General features: G+C 45.3%; 1 protein-coding gene across 2 annotated transcripts; it reads left to right on the top strand.

Annotated features, from left to right (window-relative positions):
• Positions 1–19: 19 nt before the first annotated feature.
• LOC115313521 lies at positions 20–21,583 on the top strand. Of its 2 annotated transcripts, none has more exons than XM_040214812.2 (11): positions 20–588; positions 3,754–4,841; positions 5,103–5,301; positions 5,735–6,104; positions 6,629–6,802; positions 7,425–7,611; positions 9,327–9,569; positions 15,080–15,251; positions 17,308–17,456; positions 18,620–18,803; positions 21,333–21,583. In XM_040214812.2, the coding sequence occupies exons 2-11, from the start codon at positions 4,559–4,561 to the stop codon at positions 21,397–21,399; spliced, it is 2,028 nt and encodes a 675-aa protein (XP_040070746.2). In that variant the 5' UTR covers positions 20–588; positions 3,754–4,558; the 3' UTR covers positions 21,400–21,583. The 2 variants fall into 2 exon arrangements, with proteins under 2 accessions (XP_040070746.2, XP_040070745.2); XM_040214811.3 differs by lacking the exon at positions 20–588 and having other exon boundaries at positions 3,332–3,874; positions 4,583–4,841.
• Positions 21,584–22,279: the final 696 nt, after the last annotated feature.

Below are 22,279 nucleotides of genomic sequence, written 5' to 3'. Positions count from 1 at the left end.
TTTAACGATGTATGGTTAATGTGCATATCTAGTTTTAATATTAAGCTTCACTTTAATAGACTAGATAGAAATAAATGCAGAAGTCGCTGCTGTAACTACGCTAATTCCGGGCGAACTGTTTAAGCATTTAGCGCACAGGTTCCAACTCAGCGAAGGATATAATTTCAAACATCGCAGCCATTGTAATATATATTTTTAGACGGTTTGCATAGGTTTTCTACAAAAGACCAGTCTGTTCACTCGGGCGTCGTTGGTTACAGGAAAAAGGCGTTGCCGCTGCGCCTCGGTTTTACGTTTTCGCGTACGTTGCGCACACTGGGGAAACGTAACCCTGTGGCCACACCTCGGGGCCATCGTAAGAAATGTTTGCGTCAACAGCGGCACGTCGTTGGAAGCGTGCGGAAAGACTCTCTCCTACGCGTAAGAGGGAAAGGGCAAGAAACCAGCGGGACAGGGCGAAGCAGCACGGCGTGAACCGCGCCGCTGCTCCGCTGTCTCACGAGATCACACCAGTCCAGTCCCCTCCAAACCACGACCGTCCAAACCAAAGACAGCACTCCTAACGCACTTCAAAAGAAAACGCGCAAGGTCAGTTCACTCAAGTTCCACTTCGCCTCATTTCACTTTATTGTTCTAAAGACCCGGTTCCGGGTTGGGTTACAAAAACCAACGAACATGGGTACTGCAATCCCCCAGGGCTTAAGTTGCAACCCCACCCTTGGTTAGTATGGTTCTGAACCAACAGATGGCGATGGGATAGCCTTCCAGGCCTGTACGTTAAAGCGAGAAATCGTGTGTGGTGGCGCTTCAATACAGCGGGGTATCTTTCTATATCCTGAATTTGACATCCCGGGGCCAGTTTTCTAGAACGCGAACCGTGGGTTAAAGTTAACTATTGTCCCTAGAACAGGGAATTCTAGGTCACGTGACTGGGAGAGCAGGGACGCCAAGGGAGGAGCAGTACCTACAAGCAAAATGGCCGCGACGTCGCTTAAAGGAGCTGTGCAACGATATTCAGTTGGAATGTTTTTCACTATACACGAACTTACTGGCACTAGTGGAACTCAAGGATACTTGCACGCAACGCCACTGGCCAAGAAACTCCTTTGTTGCGGTGAAATTTCAAGGAGAAAAGCAATTATTTCCGTTCAATCTCTCCTTTGCAAAATTTGATGACATAACCTGGGGATCGCAGAACACCCAATTGACGATATTTCAATGCGGTTCATAGATTGGACCCGAGTCCTGCGTGGGCACTCGATTTGGGCTCGTGATAATTACTAGCTCGAGATGCATTCGGGTAGTCGCTCGCGTCCAATCGCTGCAACGACGACAATAGCCGAGCCATAACAATGTCTGGAACTCAGCGCGTGTCCTGTGCTTTGCCAACCCCAGCGCGTGGCTATGATCAACATTGGCGGCATATATAATCGGCTCCAGATCGCGTGGCCGCTTGTTCTGGCTGCGAGTTGAGGCGGTGAACGCTGCTCGTTTTTCTTTAAATTGTTTCTGGGACTTCTATTGCGTGAAGTGAAAAACGAACGCGTGTTTCATAGGTCGTTAACGTCAGGGATCTGTTCTAAGCGGTGTTTGCGCAAAGTACAAAAATTGTTGCATCGCCCCTTTAATGAGGGCTAACAGTTCTTGGTGCTGCTGAACATTCATTTCGATCCGGCTGTTATATTAATGACGCACCATCAACCTATTAGCACGTCAAGCAAAGCGGTAGTTCAAAGGGACTACTAAACTAACCGACGGCAGCATCTGCAGCAGTCCCAGATCCAAGACATGACGGTACATAAGACTCGCAAGTGTTTTTATGGTGAGTAAAAAAATGTTTTGGGAACGAGTGTTGGTATATATTTATACTAACACGTTTAATTTGTTACACTATGCACGCCAACTCGTGAGCAGCGATTACTTTGCGAAGAAAGGGGGTTATCCTCGATAAACTCTTCGTTCCGTTTGAACAGCTGGGACATTGTACTGGTTTTTTGTTCGCGGTGCGCCAACAGTATGCCGGCAGCATCGAGGTTTCTGCGTATCCCCGGTGGCCAGAAATTAAAAGGAGAGGAGAAGCCTAGCTCCTCGTCACCGGTGGATTGGTTCGGCAAACGGAAGAGAGGGCAAACAGTTGAGATCAGCAGGAATCGTAGAAACGTGCGTCGCAAGGAACAAAAACGAGACTACAGCATCGGCGTTGCCAGACTGGAGGGCGCACGGGAAAGTCATACGTTGTTTATGGCGAAACATATTGAAGGAAATGTTTCTTACATTTTTAAATATTCGTCGGCAAACTCTAGCATAGTAGCTAAAATTTCTTCGTACCATCTGAAGCAACTAAATTGGTCTTCAAGTACAATATTTCTATATTTTGACTTAAAATACCGTACTAGATCGATAACAACCAGCGGAAAAAGAGGATAAACAAAATGACTGCATGGCTTGTTTCACCGATAGATGGCGCATCTTACTGCACAATCAAAAATAATTATTGTTGTTCTATATCCAACCGTTTATTACAGTACCTAGGTACTTTTTCCTTCCTAGGCACCTTGGTTTACCAAAATGGGTTTACCCTCGCTTCGAGAAAACCGGCCCTGGTTTTTCGCTTGTTTTTCTCTGCACGAGCTTTCTTTGGAGCGCACGCGGCTGCGCCAGTTCTCGTGCAAGGGGGCCAGTTGCCTACGCTCCGAGCTCACGTCTCCAGCCAATGTGGTCAGAACAAAACGCGAAAATCGTCCTTAGCCAAATGGCGACACACATGCACAACAAAACAACCGACGGGTTGAAAAATTTAAAATTGCATGTGCTCCGTTAGCACGCCGCGGGGATTCCGAAGGCCAATTACACATACTTTAATATGATCAATTTATATGGCGGGCCGGGCTTTTTGTCGTGCGCGCGTTTGGTTCTTTGTGGTTTTCCAAGAAAACGTGATGACGTGATAGAGTTGGGTTTCCAAAATTCTAGCTTAAAGGGACCATGAAATGATTTTAAAATCGAGTTTCATCCACCGCACGTCGTAAAAGGTGTGAAAAGAAACACAAAAACACAAAAATAGGGAGCCAAAAAAAATTCTTCGCTATAGAACTTTTAAAAGAAAACCGGACTCTTTTGCGCCTTCTTTCCTTCGGAAGCTCTCTGCCTTTTCACTGCAGAAACGGTGCACGTCAGCCGAATCCACGTCGCCTATTGGGTAAGAGCCTACCTCACCAGCACCGCGATCGTAAACAATAAATAGCCGGCGAATGTTTTCTAAAAGTTTTGTTAAATAATATTCAGATCCACATTTTGTAGCATAATTAGAGATTTGACGAAAATTGCCGAATTTGATAATGCTCAGAGCCAAGCGCCATCTATCGTGTGGTAAACGAAGCAAGAAAAAGACCCTACTACGCCTGCGCACTCAATCCCCGAGCGTCGTCGGCGTCGTCTGCTAGACGGGTTTGCTTCTGGTCGCGCTTTCTTTGCGGAGCACTTTCGTTTTCTGGCTGCTCGAGTAGTGTTTGCGTTTGTGATCGATCGCTCGGTGGCTATGCCGAAGGGCTGCAGTGTACCGAAGTGCCCGAATTACAGTTCCTACAGTCCGGAGGTTAAAAAGAAACAACTGCTGTTTCACCGCCTGCCACTCGATGAACCACGTAGAAGCACCTGGTGCAGGCTCATCGGTTTGAGAGACCCCGGGTCTACGGTCATTCTTGTATGCTCGGAGCATTTTGACACCGAGCGTGACTACAGCCACATCCACAGTGTTCTCCGTGAATGCGGGCAGGTTCCAAAAGCCCTCCGCCTGAAACCCGATACGATTCCGAAACTTCGGCTACCGTCGCCCCCCGAACAGGAGAGAGTCGCCAAGCGTCAAAGGACCACGGTGAGTCACGTCGCGAGCATCAAACGAATTTCACCATACGGAGGATAACGAGTGCATTAACTCTACTGTTAACGAACAGTACGATCTGCATGTGCTAAATTACTGTCGAGCCATTGCGGATCCGCAACCTCGGAAGGGAGCCGAAGGACGCGCCTTCGGTGCTGTACTCAAATTTCTGTGGGTATGCAATCAAAGCTACGACCCCAAGCTACGGCTCGCGCACGTACGTTGAGTGTCGATCATTGCTACGCAACAAGATGCTCTTTCCTTCCCCCAAAATCCCGCAGAAAGTTGCTCTCGAGGTGCTACTAGCATGAGCTCGAGACTTTTAAAGATGAGGTGCTTGCGCAAATAAATTTTTTTGGGGAATGTTAAGACAGCAGGGCTGTTGGTCTGCCTCGAGTGGACGACGGGTCCTGCTGTAGACGAGAAATAAAATTTAATCTGTTGAATACTACTGTTTTTCTTTTGTTTTTACTTTACCAAATGTTGTGTCACACTACTAGAACAATTGAACTTAAGGCAGCAAGGAATAAACAAGCTGCTTTTTGGACTTCAATGGATATGTGACATGTCACTTCCCTCTAGGGACTTGTAGGGACTTACTGATTGTTGCTTTTACTGATGATTTAAATTTATAGATTTGACGTAACCTAGTCGATATGTCAACTTCCAGGTTGTATAATGTGGTCAATTTTTCTTTACCAGGATGATGATTCGGTATCGGCGAATGAAGCACCTATGGAGAGTGCACCTCTTCAAGAGTGCTGCTGCTGCGTAGCCTGGAAAGCAGGAGCAGACACTACATATCGCTGCATACAAGAGAGGCCAGCAACACACGACGTAGCTCTGCGAGTTGATATGCAAGGCAAGGCAGCTATGAAGGATGCATCTGTGCAAGCTTCAGTGGCTACTCAACAAGCAGCTACACACATCCAAGGTTCTTTGCTTGGTCGAACGGCAGTCGGTAAGCATTCCAAGAAACATCGGCATTGGCTCTCTAGCCATATAATGGCAACCATAAAATACCTGTATCCAATTAGTCTGTATGGTTTGTTTCTGGAATGTATTCGTTGGTAGTCACTGTCATACGCGAAGGCCCAATCCTCGGGGGATCCAACAATACCATGTATAGTTACTAAACTTTTCCTTATGCCGTTGCACATTCTCTTTGCCTGGAGACACTGAACAGAGATGTAATAATTGTTTATTGTTTGCCTGTGGTCAGGCACGCAGGTCAAGGAGGCCTATGCTGTGATGGCCTGTGCGGTGCAAACGGAAAGCTGGGTGCCTTCCTTTCCCGTGCTTCCTACCCCCTCACTGCTTTCACCAGCTTCCCCCCTTGAAGACGACCTTGATCGCGGCCAAGAAAAGGATGAAGACTGGACCCCACTCAGGGAGCAGTCGGAAGACGACACGTGTTCAGGGTAGGGTGCCTCCCTTTCTTTTTTTTTACAGGCACAGTTCAAGGAAATATTGAAGAGGTAAACATTAGTATCTCCGTCTTTGAGACAATCCTACACTTTATGCCTGTTCATGTGAAAGAGAAGCTGATGTTCCCTACTCGATTTACTAACGAACAAGAATACCCTGTATACATTTTTGCATCCAACCAGGTTGGGAACTCCCCTTATATTTCAGCTCGACCTCGCTCACACGCTATCGTTTTTTGTCCGCATGCGACGACTATGTGGCACTGTATCAAGCTACACCTGACCTAAATTTGAGTTTTGTTTTCTGTAGCTGTTTGTGGCCTTGTAGGGGCCCTAGCTGTCTGTTGCTTATTGCTGATAAAAAAAAATGAAACAACGAACACATTTAGGTGTTGTTTAATCATATATTAATTTATACTCCTTCTAGGGATGAAACCGTAGAATCCGGGTTGCCCCTGCAGGATGAGAAGAAATATGTTGTCTTCGAAAGCTGCCTGCTGGAACTGTTTACCATCTGCCGGACTTGCCTTATGAAGTGCGAGCCCAGCCTAACCGTGAAAGGCACCCTGGTGAAGGTGGAGACCATCTGCAAAGACTCGCACTACCATACCTGGAGCAGTCAGCCAGTCATCAAGGGCAAGGCTGCTGGGAGCTTGCTACTGTCTTCAGCAATCTTCTTTTCTGGAGCTAGCCCAACAGCCACATTACGTGTGCTGCAGCTAATGAACGTCCAAGTCATGACGCTGAGGATGTACTTTAACTATCAGTCGGCATTTCTCATCCCCACTGTAGAGAAGGTGAGAATTAAAACAAACTACTGTTAAGCTGAAGACAGCGCCCAGGACAAAGACTGAGAAAAGCACACCGGACGAGCGCCAAAGTAAAAACTGTGGTTTTATTTAAAAAAAAAAAAAGATCATCTCATGCAAAAAGTTTACAAAAAGTAAAATAAAATGTTAAAGATGACGTCAGTGTTCAGATTTCAATGAAAGTTTGTTTATAGAACCATTCTTTAAACATTTGTTTACACATGTGAACACAGACGTCACCTCGGGCAGGTTATTTAGCTTCTCTGTTGGCTTTTTGCTTAAGCCGTTTTTCAATACAAATTCAGCCATTTGTTCAGGACTCGTCCTGTGATCTTCTTTTTGTCTTTATCCTTCGATGCGCTGTATTTACCTTGATGATTCATGAACCTACTTGGCTGCATCTCCACTTTACTGTCGATGCCATTTACTATCCCAATAAATTGAAAAATTGTAATATTGCTTGTTATAGCATAATTGTGCAACAGATGTGCTGTGCTTATCTTCATGATTAGGTATGGACAAAGCACCAGGATGAGCTGTTGGAGCAGCTAAAAGACAGTCCTGTCGACTTGAGCGGAGATGGAAGATGCGACTCCCCAGGCTTTTCCGCAAAGTACCTGACTTACTCCGTTTATGCTCCTCAAATCAACAAGATCTTGCACTGTGAACAAGTTCAGGTTGGTGAGGTAAGAGATAATGATGATTGTGATGTCATAGAAGTCAATGTTAATACTTGTGGCATGCAATACAACCGAAACATGTTATTTCAAATATAGTTTATGCCAGGAGTTACAACCCCTGTTTCCCCTGTCAGAATTATAAGGCGCTAAGCATATGTAGCTAACAGCCAAGGAACCCACTCCACAGTCTCAGAAGTGATAGAATAAAGTGATGCAAAAGCCTGCGAACTTGGTAAATAGTGCCCAAACTAGGGAGCACTTCATGGCTCTGTATTTACGTATGGTTCAGGTCTACTGAAATAACTGCTAGATTGGAAGAAAAGCTATACTTGGAGGCTGGAACAACCAAGAAAATGTAAAGACTGAGTGTACAGGCAAGCTGGTGGTAGCTAATCATGTAGCAACACCCGATACTATATGCTACAGAAAAGGAAAAACTTTTAGCCGAAGTAACAAACACAGGTTTGTCACTTCGACTAAAAGTTTTTCCTTTTCTGCACTACAGTCTCATATTTTAAACGGCATGACAAGAAAACGTGGAAGTTTGTGGAACCATTAAGTTTTTGGGTATCTAGTTTGAGAAGACATGATTCAGGGTAGAATTCGGGCATTTGTGTACCTTATGCAGTGTGAGGAAGTACGGGCCAGTGTCCAGATGGAGAAGCAGGGACTTATTCGCTGTCTGGAATTCCTGAAGACCAAGGACATCAAGGTGCGCTCTTTGACAACTGACCGACACCGCTCAATAGCGAAGCACATGAGGGAGGTGGAGCCTGAAGTTCTTCACTACTTTGATGTGTGGCACGTATCGAAAAGTAAGTTTAATATTCATTTTCTTCTTAGCATAATCAAAAGGAAACCCCGAAAGCACCTTATCTGACGGAAAGTCGGAATCAGCGATGACTAGGAGTTTGTTGTCACTGCAGCTTGTTTGGACATGCCAGCCGACGGTGGTTGATAAAGAAAGAACGGGCACATTTGGGAATACTGCCTGCTTACTGAGCGATTGAAACACTTGTTTCAAATACGACAAGAAGCTGCATGAGCAAAAGTTGTACGAGTTTTATATCCCCAAGCGTGGTTGCTGGCTACAAGTCCCATTGAACCATAGGGTCGCACTTCGATGTAGTCTTGCTTGTGCTCACGTTTTTGCTATTGTTTGAAGGGGATCAGTTGGCCTCCATCAATAAGCACCATTTTGTAGTGAACAGTGATGTGATTGCTGCGCTATTGGGCCAAACTGCGCCAAAGTGCGTAACCTGCTACATCTTGCTGCATTTTACCAAAATGTAAGGAATTCGTGCCAACGTTGCGCCCAAACTTGACTTCAAAAAGTAATGCTGAAAATATAATATCTGAGGCCTTGCAAATTGGCCCATTGCTGCTATAAGAATGTGAGTTTTTAGAACTTTAGATTATCGCGTGAAAAACACACTATTTGATCTGATTTTGCATCAAGCCCTCGCAGTACTGAAGTTCCTCAATAATTCTTATGTTTGTGTTCTGTTCTGGCAGGTTAGTTAGCTTCGTTGAGTGCATTCTCACCAAAAATTGGTGTACTGCTGTGAAGCGGCAACCACGGAGTTGACATCGTTATTTTGCGTGTGTTGCTTTGCTGCAGCGCACCTTTCTGCTAAGGGCAAAGCATTCCTCCAAAGCGAGACGTGAACGTTTTTTTAATAAAACTGCGACTTCTATATATGATCGACTGACCGTGATATCCTGGCGGTACCTTTCTTCCAATTCTAGACTTGTCAAGTATAGCTCTCTATTGCAGAAAAATTTTATATGGACTCTTCTTTAGGTGTATTTTATGCCAACTTTTTGGTTTAGTCATAAGTTTTACATAGGAATGAGCAAGTTATAACTAAATTAGCAGGAGTAATGAATGAAAGCTTGGGAAGAACCACAACGAGTTAGGCAGAACTGTTTTATGGAGGTGTATGAATTGTTTACAAGCGAATTGTTATGAAGTTCTAGATATAATAAACGAAAAGTAGCACAAGAGCATGGTACAAAGAAGACAGGGACTTTTGTTTTTTGTTTGCTATGTTTAATTAATCAGCCCATTAAATAATTTTAGTTCTAGATATAAAATAAATTGTAATTTCACAATCAAATTAGATTTTTTTTTCTTTTCTGAATTAAAAATTTTAGTTTTATCACAACCTCTAGAACTTCTAACATTATTTCACTTGGATTCCGTACCTAAAATAACCATTCACCGCAGTTTGTGCTGTCCGTCATCAGTCACCTTGTTACTGCGTCTGGTGCTTCTATACGCAACTAAGCAGCTAGTTTTGTGTTTGAGGAAATCATCCTGCTGTGCAATCAATGATAACAAAAGGTTGCACATTAGTGAGAAGGCAAAGTAGACACTGCCTAGTTGGATATGTCAACACATGAATCTTAGTAATATTTGCAGCGTTATAAATGAAAATGAAGTGTGCAATCATGCACTAAAAGTTCTTTTTGCTGCTCCAAAACGACCTAGACCTATCACATCATTGAGTTGTGTATTTCACTCCAGGTATAAAGAAGGCTATCACAGCGGCAAGCAAGGCCCCCGGGTTCAGCGCACTTCATGACTGGGTCCAGGCAGCTGCGAATCATATGCATTGGTGCGCCGCAGCAAGCAGGGGCAATGGGGACCTGCTCGTGGAAGCGTGGGGAAGCATAGCACGCCACGTCGCTGATATCCACAATGGCCATGGCGGTCTGTACACTACGTGCCTCCACGGACCCCTGGATAACGTAGAGTGGCTTCCTCCAGGTGAGAAAAAAGAAAGAAAGAAAATAAAAAAAAAGGGATACTACAACGAAATTTCGGCACAGCAGTATCATATCGAACATACCAATATCTTGTTGAAAAAGTCTCGAAAAGGAGTTTTAAAATGAATTAAACGATTCGCAAAGAGCACCTGGTGGATGTCGCTAACGCCTCGCTTGTAATGCCCGTCTAGGAACCTTGACAGCTATAGTCGGTTACAAGTTAAGAAGGTAGTAGAAGCCCCTCCCCACTAAACGTGATGCGCCCGCTTTAGACGCCTCAGCAGTCGAGAAAATAGTTCGCTGAAAACGCCCCTTCTGCTTCAATGGATGGATATTGACTACAGACAGACCTTGTAGCAGGCAGCAGCTTGCGCCACCTAGCCGAGGCAAATTACTCGCTCCAGAAGGTTGACGTAAAAAGACGGCTTCAGTGCAACGAAAATTGTAACTTTTATAAGTAATGCATATATGGTTGTTGGTTTTAGCTTGATAACCTTCCTACTCGAATTAGGTACATTCCGTGTATTTGCTGCGTTTGTTAAAAAAATCCTGCGTTTCGGGTTTTGGAAGTTTCTGCGATTCGCGTTTTGACAATGCCGAAGTCATCCTTTTCCGTTATGAATCCCAACGTGGAGACAGCGGAATGCGATTCCTCCGATTCTTCTTCTTCAAGAGAGTCTGGTGCAGCCTCGCCGCCTACGCCAAGGTGCCTCTACAAGAAGCATAAGAGCAGCGTTGTCCTCAACCGAGTTGCACGGCAGCTGATAATGAACGCATACGTTCAGGTGCAACACGAACCGCCCGTCAAGTCCGGCCAGCCCGGCCTCACTGTGAAGGAGTTCTGCATCAGAGTCAGCAAACTGCTTGGCGTTGGTGTATGCACCATCCTTGAGATTAGGAAGCAGGCGAAAGAAACCGAGGGACAAGTTGTGACACCTTCTCAGAAGCGCCCAGCAAGTGAAGGCAAGAGGCGGCGCAAAGTCAGGTACGGCGAGTTCACGTTGTGCGTGCTGAGATCGTGCGTCCACCGTTTCTTTCGACGAAACGAGGTCCCCACGGTCAAGAAGATAACGGCCGAATTCTGCGCGAGCACTGAACTTCCCTCGTTGAAGGCTTGGACTGTGCGTCGCCTTCTCCACGACATCGGATTCGAGCATGACAAGAGGGAACGAAACTCCCGGTTGATTGAACGAGAGGACATAGTTGCCTGGCAGCAGAAGTACCTGCATGAGATCGCACGTCACCGACAAGATGGTCGGAAGATCTTGTACTTGGACGAGACGTGGGTGACGGTAGGGCACACTGTCTCAAGGGTGTGGGTAGACACGACAGTGGCCTCGTCTCATGACGCCTTCACGCGTGGTCTCTCGACTGGCCTCAAGCAGCCATCGGGGAAGGGCCAGCGTCTTATTGTCACCCACATCGGCAGCGATGAAGGCTTCGTTGACGGCTGCCTGGACGTGTTCCGTGGACAAAAGACCGGTGATTACCACGAGGAAATGGATGGCGCCCGCTTCGAGAAGTGGTTCGACGGTGTCCTCGACAAACTGCCGACAGGAAGCGTTATCGTCATGGACAACGCTTCTTACCATTCACGGCGGTTGGAAGCAGTGCCGACGACGAGTTCCCGGAAGGATGACATCCGACAGTGGCTCACGTCTAAGAAAATTTCATAGGACCCCAAGATGGTGAAGAAGCAGCTGCTTGACATTGTGGCCTTGGTGAAGCCACACCACCTAAAGTACCGTAGGGACACTGCTGCCGAGACAGCTGGCTGCACTGTGGTCAGGCTGCCACCGTATCACTGCGAGTTCAACCCCATTGAACTGATATGGGCGCAGATCAAGAACGGCGCTGCTGCTTGAAACACGACGTTCAAGATTGTCAATGTGGGGAGACTCCTCAACAAAGAAGTTGACAAGGTCACCGCTGACAACTGGATTAATGCTGTCAGGCACGTTATTGACATTGAAGCAACATTCCGACGAGGCGGTGCCACAAGTGCCCACATCCAGCCCATCGTCATCCAGCTCAATGGAGAGGACATCCCGTCCGAGTGACCTGTCTGGTGTCGAGCCCCTTGACGAAGCTTAAGGCCACCATTATGGATAAAGCGTGGAACATCTCAGAACACATAACAGTCCTTTTAAGGACCACTCATTTGCTTTGAGATCGGATTGTTGTTCTCGATCACCACTAACCTCCCGTGTCTCATGTTGTCATGCTTCTCTGCTCGTTGCCATATAGCATTACGATATGCAGCCACCAGACAAACTTTTTATTTTTGTTGCGATAATGTCTAAGCTGGTCAATACATTGCACTGTGCCATGAATCACCAGTATAGATTTCAACTTAACGAAAACAAAAGTTTGCAGCCCATCTACGGCAAAGACATCAGATGCCATATTGACCCTTCCTGCTGTCTAAACATCTTTGCCACGCAGCAAATGGAATTTTGATTGCAAATAAGCTCTTTTTTGTCTAAGAAAAACGACACAACATATCACTGCCAGTGCTCTGCTTTAAAGCATAAATGGGACGTCTGTGGCCATTTACATGACTGAGGCTTCTGGGAATAACAAAGCCGTGTGTTAGCACAGCGGAGAGCGAAATCGCAGTACCAGTACTCTGTTTCAAAGTCTAAAGGGAACGCCTATGGTCATTCACATGACCAAGGCCCCTCTGAAAACAACAATAATGTGTGTCAGGACTGCGGGCAGCTAACTCTTAATGCAAATGACCTTTTTCGAAGCATAAACTGCACGTCGGTGGCCATTCACGTGACCGAGGCCACTCTGAGAATAACAATAACGTGCATCAGCGCTGCGGGCAACTAACTCTAACTGCCAATGACCTGTTTCGAAACATAAACTGGACGTCAGTGGCCATCCACACGACCGAGGCCACTTTGAGAATAACAATAATGTGCATCAGCGCTGCGGGCAGCTAACTCTAACTGCCAGTGACCCGTTTCGAAGCATAAACTGGACGTCAGTGGCCATCCACACGACCGAGGCCACTCTGAGAATAACAATAACGTGCATCAGCGCTGCGGGGAGCTACCTCTAACTGCTAATGATCTCGTTTCGAAACAAACAGGACGTCTGTGGCCATTCACACGACTGAGGCCACCCTGGGAATAACAATACCTTGTGTTAGCACAGTGGAGAGCAAAATGCCAGTGCTAGTGCTCCGTTTCGAAGCATAATAGACGCGTCGAAAGTTCCCTTGAACTTTCGACGCCATTGTACTTGCTTGAAAAATATCGTAAAAACAGCAGTAATCCAGAGATAAACATACATCAGAAATGTAATTAGGCGGTTTGAGCTGTTGCTTGATTCAAACATTGTTGATTTTATTGTTATAAAGACAAATCATTCTGCCACTTGCATTCGGACCAAGATCAGGACATCACGAGTATTCGGTATGTTTTCAATTCTTGATTTAAACAAATATTTCGCATATAACAAAGCCACAATTCATGAAGCGGGAAGCTGCCCTTACAATCAATTTTCATTGACATACTTTTCATCTTTTACAAATTATCAAACCAATGCTGCGATCCAATATTGTGGACACATTTAACTTCTAAAGTAAATTGGAAAAATTGGTGCGTGTTTACCGGTAATACCTCAGGCCGCGATGCGACGCGAGTGGAGGTACACACGTCACGTACCCGGGTTTCGAAGCATAAACATACGACTGTCACCGCCTCGAGAGCAAGCAGAATGTTCGGAAGCATTTGAGAGAACCGAATCTGCTTCCCTCAAATTCTCTGGTATTTGCTCCAAAAGAAGACATCAGCTTCTTAACGTCCAAAACAATATCAATTAAATGTTTGTAACATACGCATCACTGGCTTTATCATTTGTGTGCCACCTGTATGTAACAGCTCATTATTGCGAACGAGGGTGCACCCGCGGGTACTATCGCAGTCATAGAGTACCGTGCAGCTGATTGCAATGCGGAAACTTGAAAAGGATGCCACGTTTCACAGATGAATGCATACTGCTTCGAAGGCGTCATTTCAGTACACAGAGCATTTATTAACGCCAGCAAAGATACGGTCGAAATTGGGTAAAGACACCTACTGTGTTTGCGGTTCACTTATGCCCCTCCGCACAGCCCACTGTACTTATAAAGAAGAGTTTGGTGACCGCTGCATTTTAACGTCGCTCCACGGAAACCACTGCGAAGAAAAGCCTATGCCTTCACGATGCTGAGGCGCAACCTGAGGCAGAGAAGCAGACGGCGTTCGACGTATGTACGATGCTAGGCCTTACTCTTGCATCGAAATTTCCTATGGCAATGCTATCGCTGGATTCTCAAGCTGTCGCGCAGAACCTATTGCGAATAAAAGTGGACGCGGTTACGACTTAGCGACGTATGCTCGGGTAAGTGAAAAACCGCATTAAAAAACAGAATAATTGCTGCAAGATACTCGAGTCGTAGAAAATCTGCCCAGCAGCCATGTTGAAAATATTCATTTGCCAGAACAAGATTGGTTCGGGCAGGTCGTGACGTCACGGAAACAACGGGGCGCAATTGGTGGCGGAGGAATACAAGATTCCCTTTGAGGGGCATTTGCTGCTACCTTCTTGACTTGTAACCGACTATAGTGATGGTGAGTGTCTTGCCTCCGGCCACGACGAGAGAAAGGGGGAAGGAGGAACTCCTCTCTTCCCGAGAATGTCTTTTGTGCGTCGCACAAGTTGCTATTGTCCCCCTACAAGATTATAGAAGATTAACCCGTCACTCAAAATTCGTACAAAAGCAGCCCTTCGGTGGCTGGAACGACTAGGCCATCCTCTCGACGTCAGCCTCGCCGTAGCTTTGCTCGTCCCGAGACGACCTAAGTCATGATTGCGTTGGATGTCACGTGGTCTCCACTGGGCTTTCTCCGAGCGCTTGCCAGAGTGGGCCGTTTATAAGAAAAAAATACAGCCACCAGGCTCAAAATACAAACGTGCGATTGTCATTTACGAATATTGTGGATCATATTCAACCTGTTTTTGAACACGACAGGCACATTTCAAATTTCGTTAAAGTATCCCTTTAAGGTATATGCTGGCATGCGTTATTGTGGTACACCAGAGCACTTCAAAAAAGCAATGTGACAATCTTTGTTCATATGACATATCTAAATTTCCTAAATCTTACTTTAAACGGACAGTTTCAGACAGCTGTCTCGGCAGTACAAGCACTGTGAGCAGCCATACCTCTTTTTCTACCTATAGTAGGCTGCAGGTCAAGACAGTAGGGCGAGGAAAGGTAAGGCTGGAAAGGACAAAGCAAACAGAAGGCTGGAGAGGAGAGATAGAAACCTCTGTCAAGCATTCTGTCTGCTTCCCCCTCCCCAGTCTCCCTTTCCATTACTCTATCTTCTTAAACTGTAACTTACTTTGGTGGTGAAAGTGCTTGTGAGATGCAGACACCTTCAGTGGTGCAACTTTTTTTGTAGTTGAAGTATATCATGGGCAGATCTCATTTGGACTTTACCCTCTTTTTAGGGATGCCTGCTCACGACAAGTTTGCCGCCATCGTGACCTCGAAACGCCTCTTGAAGGACTTGCGCCAGTTGTCGCCCGACACCCAGACATTTTCTCTGGAGTCATTTCACAACGTCTTGAATGGGTTCGCTCCTAAGTCGACAGCATTCTCATCAGAGGGCATGCTTGCCAGGTTGGTATATATATATATATATATTACATACACACACATATACACAAACATACGTGACATGGCCAAAGTTTTAGATCAACATAATGTATCTTACAATACTAAAGTCTGATGGTGAATTCCGCTCGCAGATCTCGAGCGCTCCAAAAGCGCTCCCATTTGGAGCGCGCATATTCCGCTCGCAGATCTGGCTCAGGTTGGTCATCTTCCACTCGTAGATTCTGGCAGCGCCCGCTCCACGGAGCGCCCCAAACTCCGCCGAACTTGCTCTGCGGGATTTCACAGATCTCTCCGGAAGTTGATAGAGCGGCCCACGTGATTTCCGTCTAAATCGGCGGTGCGCACGCGCGGCAAGGTTGGAGAGATTGGCGGGCCGGTAGGGCCACGGCCGGGTGGCCGGGTCGTGGAGTTGGTTCTGTTCGGGTGCGTGGGTTGTTTACTCTGGATTGTGACGGCTCGAACGCTTCTACCTCGCATAGATCAGGGATAAAAAGCCGGGAATGTGGAGTGTGGCAAATCGTAAGCGCTGACATCTGTGATGGTGAGAGAAAGAACGAGAAAAAGAATGACAGAAAAGCCGGAGGCAGACGCAAGGTTAGGCCTATTCATTCTGCAGCCAGTGATTGTTTACCTTTTTACACTGCATTCCGTCGGCGTTTTCTCGTGAAATAAAGCAAGAAGTAGTTAGGCAACGACCGCGCAAGTGATGGTTTGTTACCTCTGGGTTTATTAAAGTCGTACTACAAATCTGAACTCCACTGCTGGCAATCGCTGTCAGTGCCCCGCCGCTTCGAGGCGGCCGAAAGGTATGCGACGGTGCCGAACGCGGACGTCTTCGTTATTTGTGACATGGGTGCCGTGGTACGTATAATTTCGCCCGGCCTGTGTTGCGTGTTACTTCTGCAGCTAAGCAGTGACAGTCGTCACTGGTCGTCGGAAAGATCAGCCGGCTGAGGTGTTGGTGGGCTGGTCAAGTTCGAGCAGCGGCCATTTTGTACGGCGGAGGGAGAAGGGGTGGGGAGGGGTGTGGGGGAGGTCGCTCCAAAAATGCAAGTTTATCTTCCCTTCGTCGATTCGGAGCGGGTCCCACGGAGCGGAATTTTGCCTCCCTCACGGATTTTTGAAAGCGCTCCAGATCTACGAGTAGAATTCACCATGACATTTTTGTCTGCGTATCCAGGGTAATGTGAATATGTGACCCAGCTATACACTAACTCAAGGCTGCTATATCACGCCGTAATTGACAGAACAGTGACTTACATGATGTGATCATAAGTATCCAATGATGTTGCAATCAAGGTGAAAGCACATCAGTCCCTCTTGATGCGGCAGTGATTGAAGTAAAGCATAAGCTCGTGCTGCAAAACTCGGGAGCCGTGGGTTCAATCCTCATCCCAGCACATTTCAATCTGAATGAGCGTCGTACCAGCATGCGGTCCTGTGTCACTACTGAGCCCAGATTAGCGGTCTTTAATGTGCACATACTACACTGGCTAAATTTCTCATCTACAGCAAGTAAGAATGTTTATAAAACCTCTTGCAGACTAACTGACCGCTGTATAAGCACCAAACAACAAATTTGACAGCTGACTCTTGATGCTTCGGAAAGAAATCTCTATTTGCCCCCACAAGGAACTCGACCCCCTGACATCCAGCTCAGAGACTCTTTTTGTGGGTTTAGGGATAAGGCTATCAAAGTCCCAACAACTGAAGCAGCCTGCAGATCAAAAAATTGCTCAGCCAATTTGGGATTACCCAACGGGCAGTCCTTTCAATTGGCCATTTGTATAGGCTTCTACCTCCGTGAAAGCTGGACAGCACTTTTAAATGAGAAAAGAAGGCACACAGCGCAATACTTTCTAGGTTTTTGAATGCTGAGGCTGCATCTAAAAATCATAAAGAGACTATCCCAGAAATCTTTTTATTGCATACGTTGGTTGCTTTAGTGTTGGGAAAAAAGAAGGACGGGAGGGGGAAGCGGCACAATAAACTCAAAGCCATGCCAAACAAATGGAATGCTGTGGTTTGTCGTAATACCTGGCCTTTGCACACCATTTAGGACCCGCCTGGCAGCACTGCACTTTAATGAGAATGCGGAACGTCAACAAGCGATGACGAAAGATGGAGAACATCAGTGGAAAGTGAAGTCACCGAAGGCAAGGAAGGGGCACCATGTCGTGTGTCCAGCGAAGACAGAGATAACATATGGTAACTATGCACATATATTACATCACCCTTTCAGGCAATGTTGGTGATGTGATTGGCTTCAGTCATTTTGGAGCACCTTTCGGAGCATCCAAAAGTGAATTTCGGAGCTGCAAAAATAATTTTTGGAGCGTATAGGCACACACCTCATTTGCATTCCTACCACTGCATATCTGAAGATTCTTGCGTTGACCTGTCTAACTAGAAGACGCTGTCTATTTTGTCTTCCGACCTCCGTGCAAATTTTTATTGACATCAATTGTATGGCAGGTTTGATTCGCTCTAAAAACAAAACTAGATGTCTACTTCAAAATAGAAACACCAGGCACAACATCATGCTGACTGATGAAGGACAGTCTAAACTGCCGTGAATGGTTCTTTAGGTACACAGTCAAAGGTAAACCAACGTGATATTAGAACAGAATAATATTAGGTACCTGCGACAAGGCAAGACGCAAAATTGCGATGCCTGCTTCGCGGTTTTTGCTTCACTGCAGTGCACCAAAGCATGGCACAACAGAGCTAACCTGCCTGAACAGATCACGAACATGAGAAATTTGCGAGACTTGCGAGTATTGTCAGTGTTTGACACAGATATCAAATCGAGTGGTGTTATTCGAGGCCATAATCAAAGTTCATTTGGCGCTGCCTAATTAGCCCCATCGGGTTGCAACGTCTAAAGTGAAACAAAGTATAGTTAAATATTTACGAAACTCTTGCATGCTAAATAAACTTTGAACAGGCCAAGAATCTGGAGAGAGCGATACCATCGGGGCAGCGGACTGAAACAGCTAGTGGTCATTGCAATGGCTCTAGCTGGCCGGCAGACAGCACAGTGCGTTAGTCATTAGTCGCCATAGTATGCAAGCTATGGAAAGCCAGTTTTCGCATTGTGCACTATGGGTGCTCGCGCTAGTGCTGACAGCACTGCAGCTCCCAACCCCCCTCGACGAACAGTTGCGTTTTTTATGGCCCTTCCACATCAAATCGTGCGGCAGATAAATCGCAAAACTTTCTAATGAGGGTCTAAAAGCATGTGTTTGGAGACGCAGATAGCCATTTTTATTTTTTTACTAGACTCCGACGGTTCACCAGTTCACTCTTTTATGCTTTCTAAAGTAAAACCTGGTCTGTCTCTTGATGACTTCTGGTCTCATTTCTTTCAGGCTATGTCCAGGAGCTGATGGCTGTGGCTGTTGAAATGTGCGGCTCTTCAACCTTTCTGAAGAAGTTTCAGGCCGCAAGAACACCTCCAAAGCCAAATATGAGCGACCAATCGGAACGGCCATCAAAAAAAGAGTTAATTGACTCCAGAGTCAGCCGCTTTGCCAAGGCGAAGCCGCAGATTGTGTAACTTATCATTACGATCTGAACTTTATTCTTTATTTATTCAGGTAGCTCCTGCAGCGCCGTTGAGGCATTATTGCAGGGGGCGAACAACATAGAAAAAAACATTTCTGCATTTGCGGCACAAACAGTTTCAACACTTAAATTGTTCCAATCCCTAATGGTCCTAACAAAGAAAGAATTTTTGCACAGTTCCGTCCTGGTGGAATATTCGCGTATTTTGTGGATATGATCTTTACGTTGGGAAATATAGTAAGGGGGTAGAAGGTAATGAAAACCGTTAATACCAGTGTGTTTATTATAAATGCTATATAGAAATTTTAAGCGCAAATTTTTCCGCCTGAATGTCAGCAAATCCCAGCCTAATGTACTCTTCATGTCCGTGACGCTCGAAAAGCGGTCGTACAGCCCCAGGACGAAGCGTGCCGCACGATTTTGGATCCTCTCTAAAGCGTCTATGTGATTTTGCTGAGCAGGATCCCACACAGTGCAAGCATAATCTGTAAGAGGTCGAACGTAGGTAAGGTATGCAAGTTCTTTTATTTTTTGTGTAGACCCTTTTAGATTACGCTGGATAAAACCGAGTGCCCGTCCCGCCCTCATGACGACGTCGTCAATTTGCGCATTCCACTTGCAGTATGCTAATAAGGTCACCCCCAAGTACTTTACTTTACCGTCACTTTTTAGTGGTTCATTATTTAAATAATACTGAGTGTGAAGTTGTTTTTTTTTGCGGGTGAAGGTGACATGTACACATTTGCTGACGTTTAACTGCAATTTTGATAGACTGCACCAGAGTTCAATTTGATCCAAATCAGCCTGCAGTTGTGTGGAATCCTCATCGTTTTTTATACATCTATATACAACACAATCGTCAGCAAACAATCTTAGCTGAGAGGTCACGCCAACGTGAATATCATTTATAAATATTAAGAACAGCAAAGGTCCAAGTACCGACCCCTGTGGCACGCCAGAGGTAACTTCAACAAAATCTGATGTTTCACCATCTAGAACCGTACATTGCCGAAGCGAACACAAATATGCCTGTATCCAATTATGTACCGAAGTATCTAGATTCAAAAGTGCCAATTTTTGGATTAAGAGGGAATGCGATACTGTATCAAACGCTTTTCTAAAATCGAGAAACACACAATCAATTTGCTCACCCCTATCAATGGTATAACAAGATCATGATAAAATTCAGTGAGTTGTGTAGTACAAGAATAACCCAGTATACCAATATCATGTGGCTCTCTTCAGCTGTCTTCTACTTAAAACATTTTTTTAATTTATTTATAATATACCGCAGGCCAGTGATGGGCCCAAGCAGGAATGGATGCTGTTTTTCTTCACACGGTACTTAGAATTTATACATAAAACGAAAAGGAGGGGCGATTGAAAACACATAAACTACATAAAACACAGAGTACACTTTAATAAGCTGTTCAATTGATCATAGAACATTCTCCAAAGTAAAAACATGGGGAGGCAAGGAGATCCGATCTGTTACACTTCTGGGGAAAAAAAAGTATTTAAAAGCATTTGTGCGAACGAATATGGGAGTTATTTTTTGTGTGTGGTCATGTCTTGTCTGTTTAGTAGATGGCTGAACGTAGGATGATGACTCGAGGCGAAGTTTGTGATACCAAAACTGAAAATTGAATTTTAATCTAGCTACCTTCTTGCGATCTTCTAGAGCAGTGGTTCTCAAATGGGGGTCCGCGGACCCCAAGGGGTCCGCGAAGGCATTCTAGGGGTCCGCGAAGCCCGGCCTCATCAGTCAAGCCCAACAATAAAAGTTGTCTTTTCTCAGATTGAGAAGAAATGTTTCAGTTTTCGGGCAAAATTTTATGTGTGTTTGTCAATAAGAGAGGTCTGCTTAACACTAGCCTTTAGTTATATCCATTTATTTAATCAGTATTATATTTAACCCAAGCTTTTCCTCACTCATCATCATGAACGGGGTCCTCCGTCCTTTCCGCCGATCCAAAAGGGGTCTGCAAAACATTGATCGTTGAGAACCACTGTTCTAGAGGAATGATATTGGTTCTAATTAATTTGGTAGTAGAGTCATGCCGGCGATAACAATTATATGTAAAATGAACTGCTAGTCTCTGGACCTGCTCAAGCCTGTTAATATATTTTTTCGTAAAGGATCCCATCTAATGCAAGCGTACTCCGACCGAGACCTTATTAGTGTGCTATAAGCTAGAAGTTTGACATGACAAGTTTGTTCTGTTTGAATAAAATACCGGAATGAGAAACCCTATCAAATGCTTTGCTCAAGTCGAGAAAAATTACGTCGACTCGGCCGGGTTTGTCGACTATTGAAGCGAAAGAATTAGTAGAAATAAGTTTTGTGGTAGTGGAAGGGCCTCTCCAGAAGCCATGCTGAAAGGCGAGATGATGTCATGCTTACCTAAGAATTCAGTCATGTAATTAGAAATTATATGTTCTAAGAGCTGACATTATGTGCTGGTAAGTTTTATGGGATGGTGATTAGTTAACAGTGAACAATGTCCCCTTTTAAAGGCAGGTACAACATGTGCAATATGCCAACCTAAGGAAACAACACATGAAAACAAGGAATGAAAAATGACAACAAGGAACGTAGCAAGTGATTCAGCGTGACGACGAAGGAAGGCGTGGCGAATATTATCAGGATCACACAATGATTTCGGCTTCAAATTTTACGAACTCTTGACTAATCTGGTTGAATTATCGAAAGAAGTCTGTCGCGGGCCAAGATGTGAAAACAGATTAAAATCAGTGGCCATTTTCTGCTTGTGACTCATGGTTTCTTCAATTCTAACGGAATCCACGGTTTTCTGTTCATTTGTAGTGAGAATGTGCCAAAATTTTGTTGCATGTTAGAATAGGAAAACTCTCTACCTGCACGAATTTTTGTCATAAGTGTTTGCTTTAAATTTCGAGTAGTGGAACTGTTGGACCAAAGCTTTCCATTGTTTTATTTTTTGTACCAGATGAATTGGGTCTCGGGTGATCCAAAGGTTCTTAACGGTGTACGTTCAAGACAAAAACGGTGCAGTGTCGCTTTCAAGCCTTTCTTTTTGCGTCTAAACATATTTCTGGCCTCGTCATTTGCTAAGATTGCTCCGCGGACCACAGCAATTGGCTCTTCAAGCGCCCCGCAAGAAAGTTGACGGACAAGCAGTTCTGAAAGTATGTTACGAATAAATCTGTGGTGTTATTATGGCAGGTTCATTAGGCACGGCAAAAAGATACAAGTGAGCTGGTAAGAGTAAAATGATTGAAAAAATCCCCCAAACCAGGTTAGGCGTTTACTGAGCCTCCAAAAATCTTGTGTACTGCTCGGACACGAATTCTCCAATCCGTGCCACAACACACGCAGGTAGAACTCGCCTGTTATGCCAGCCCAGCCTCTGCCACAACCACCTGGCGAACTGCCGGTAGGCAACAAAACATAGCCGACTGCAAAGAACAAATATAATACATAT

Source organism: Ixodes scapularis, unplaced genomic scaffold, assembly GCF_016920785.2.
Source record: "Ixodes scapularis isolate PalLabHiFi unplaced genomic scaffold, ASM1692078v2 PGA_scaffold3__209_contigs__length_174095766, whole genome shotgun sequence".
NCBI classification, from domain to species: domain Eukaryota; kingdom Metazoa; phylum Arthropoda; class Arachnida; order Ixodida; family Ixodidae; genus Ixodes; species Ixodes scapularis.
Note: the sequence above shows the minus strand (reverse complement) of the source record. Positions and strands in the feature narration are given on the sequence as shown.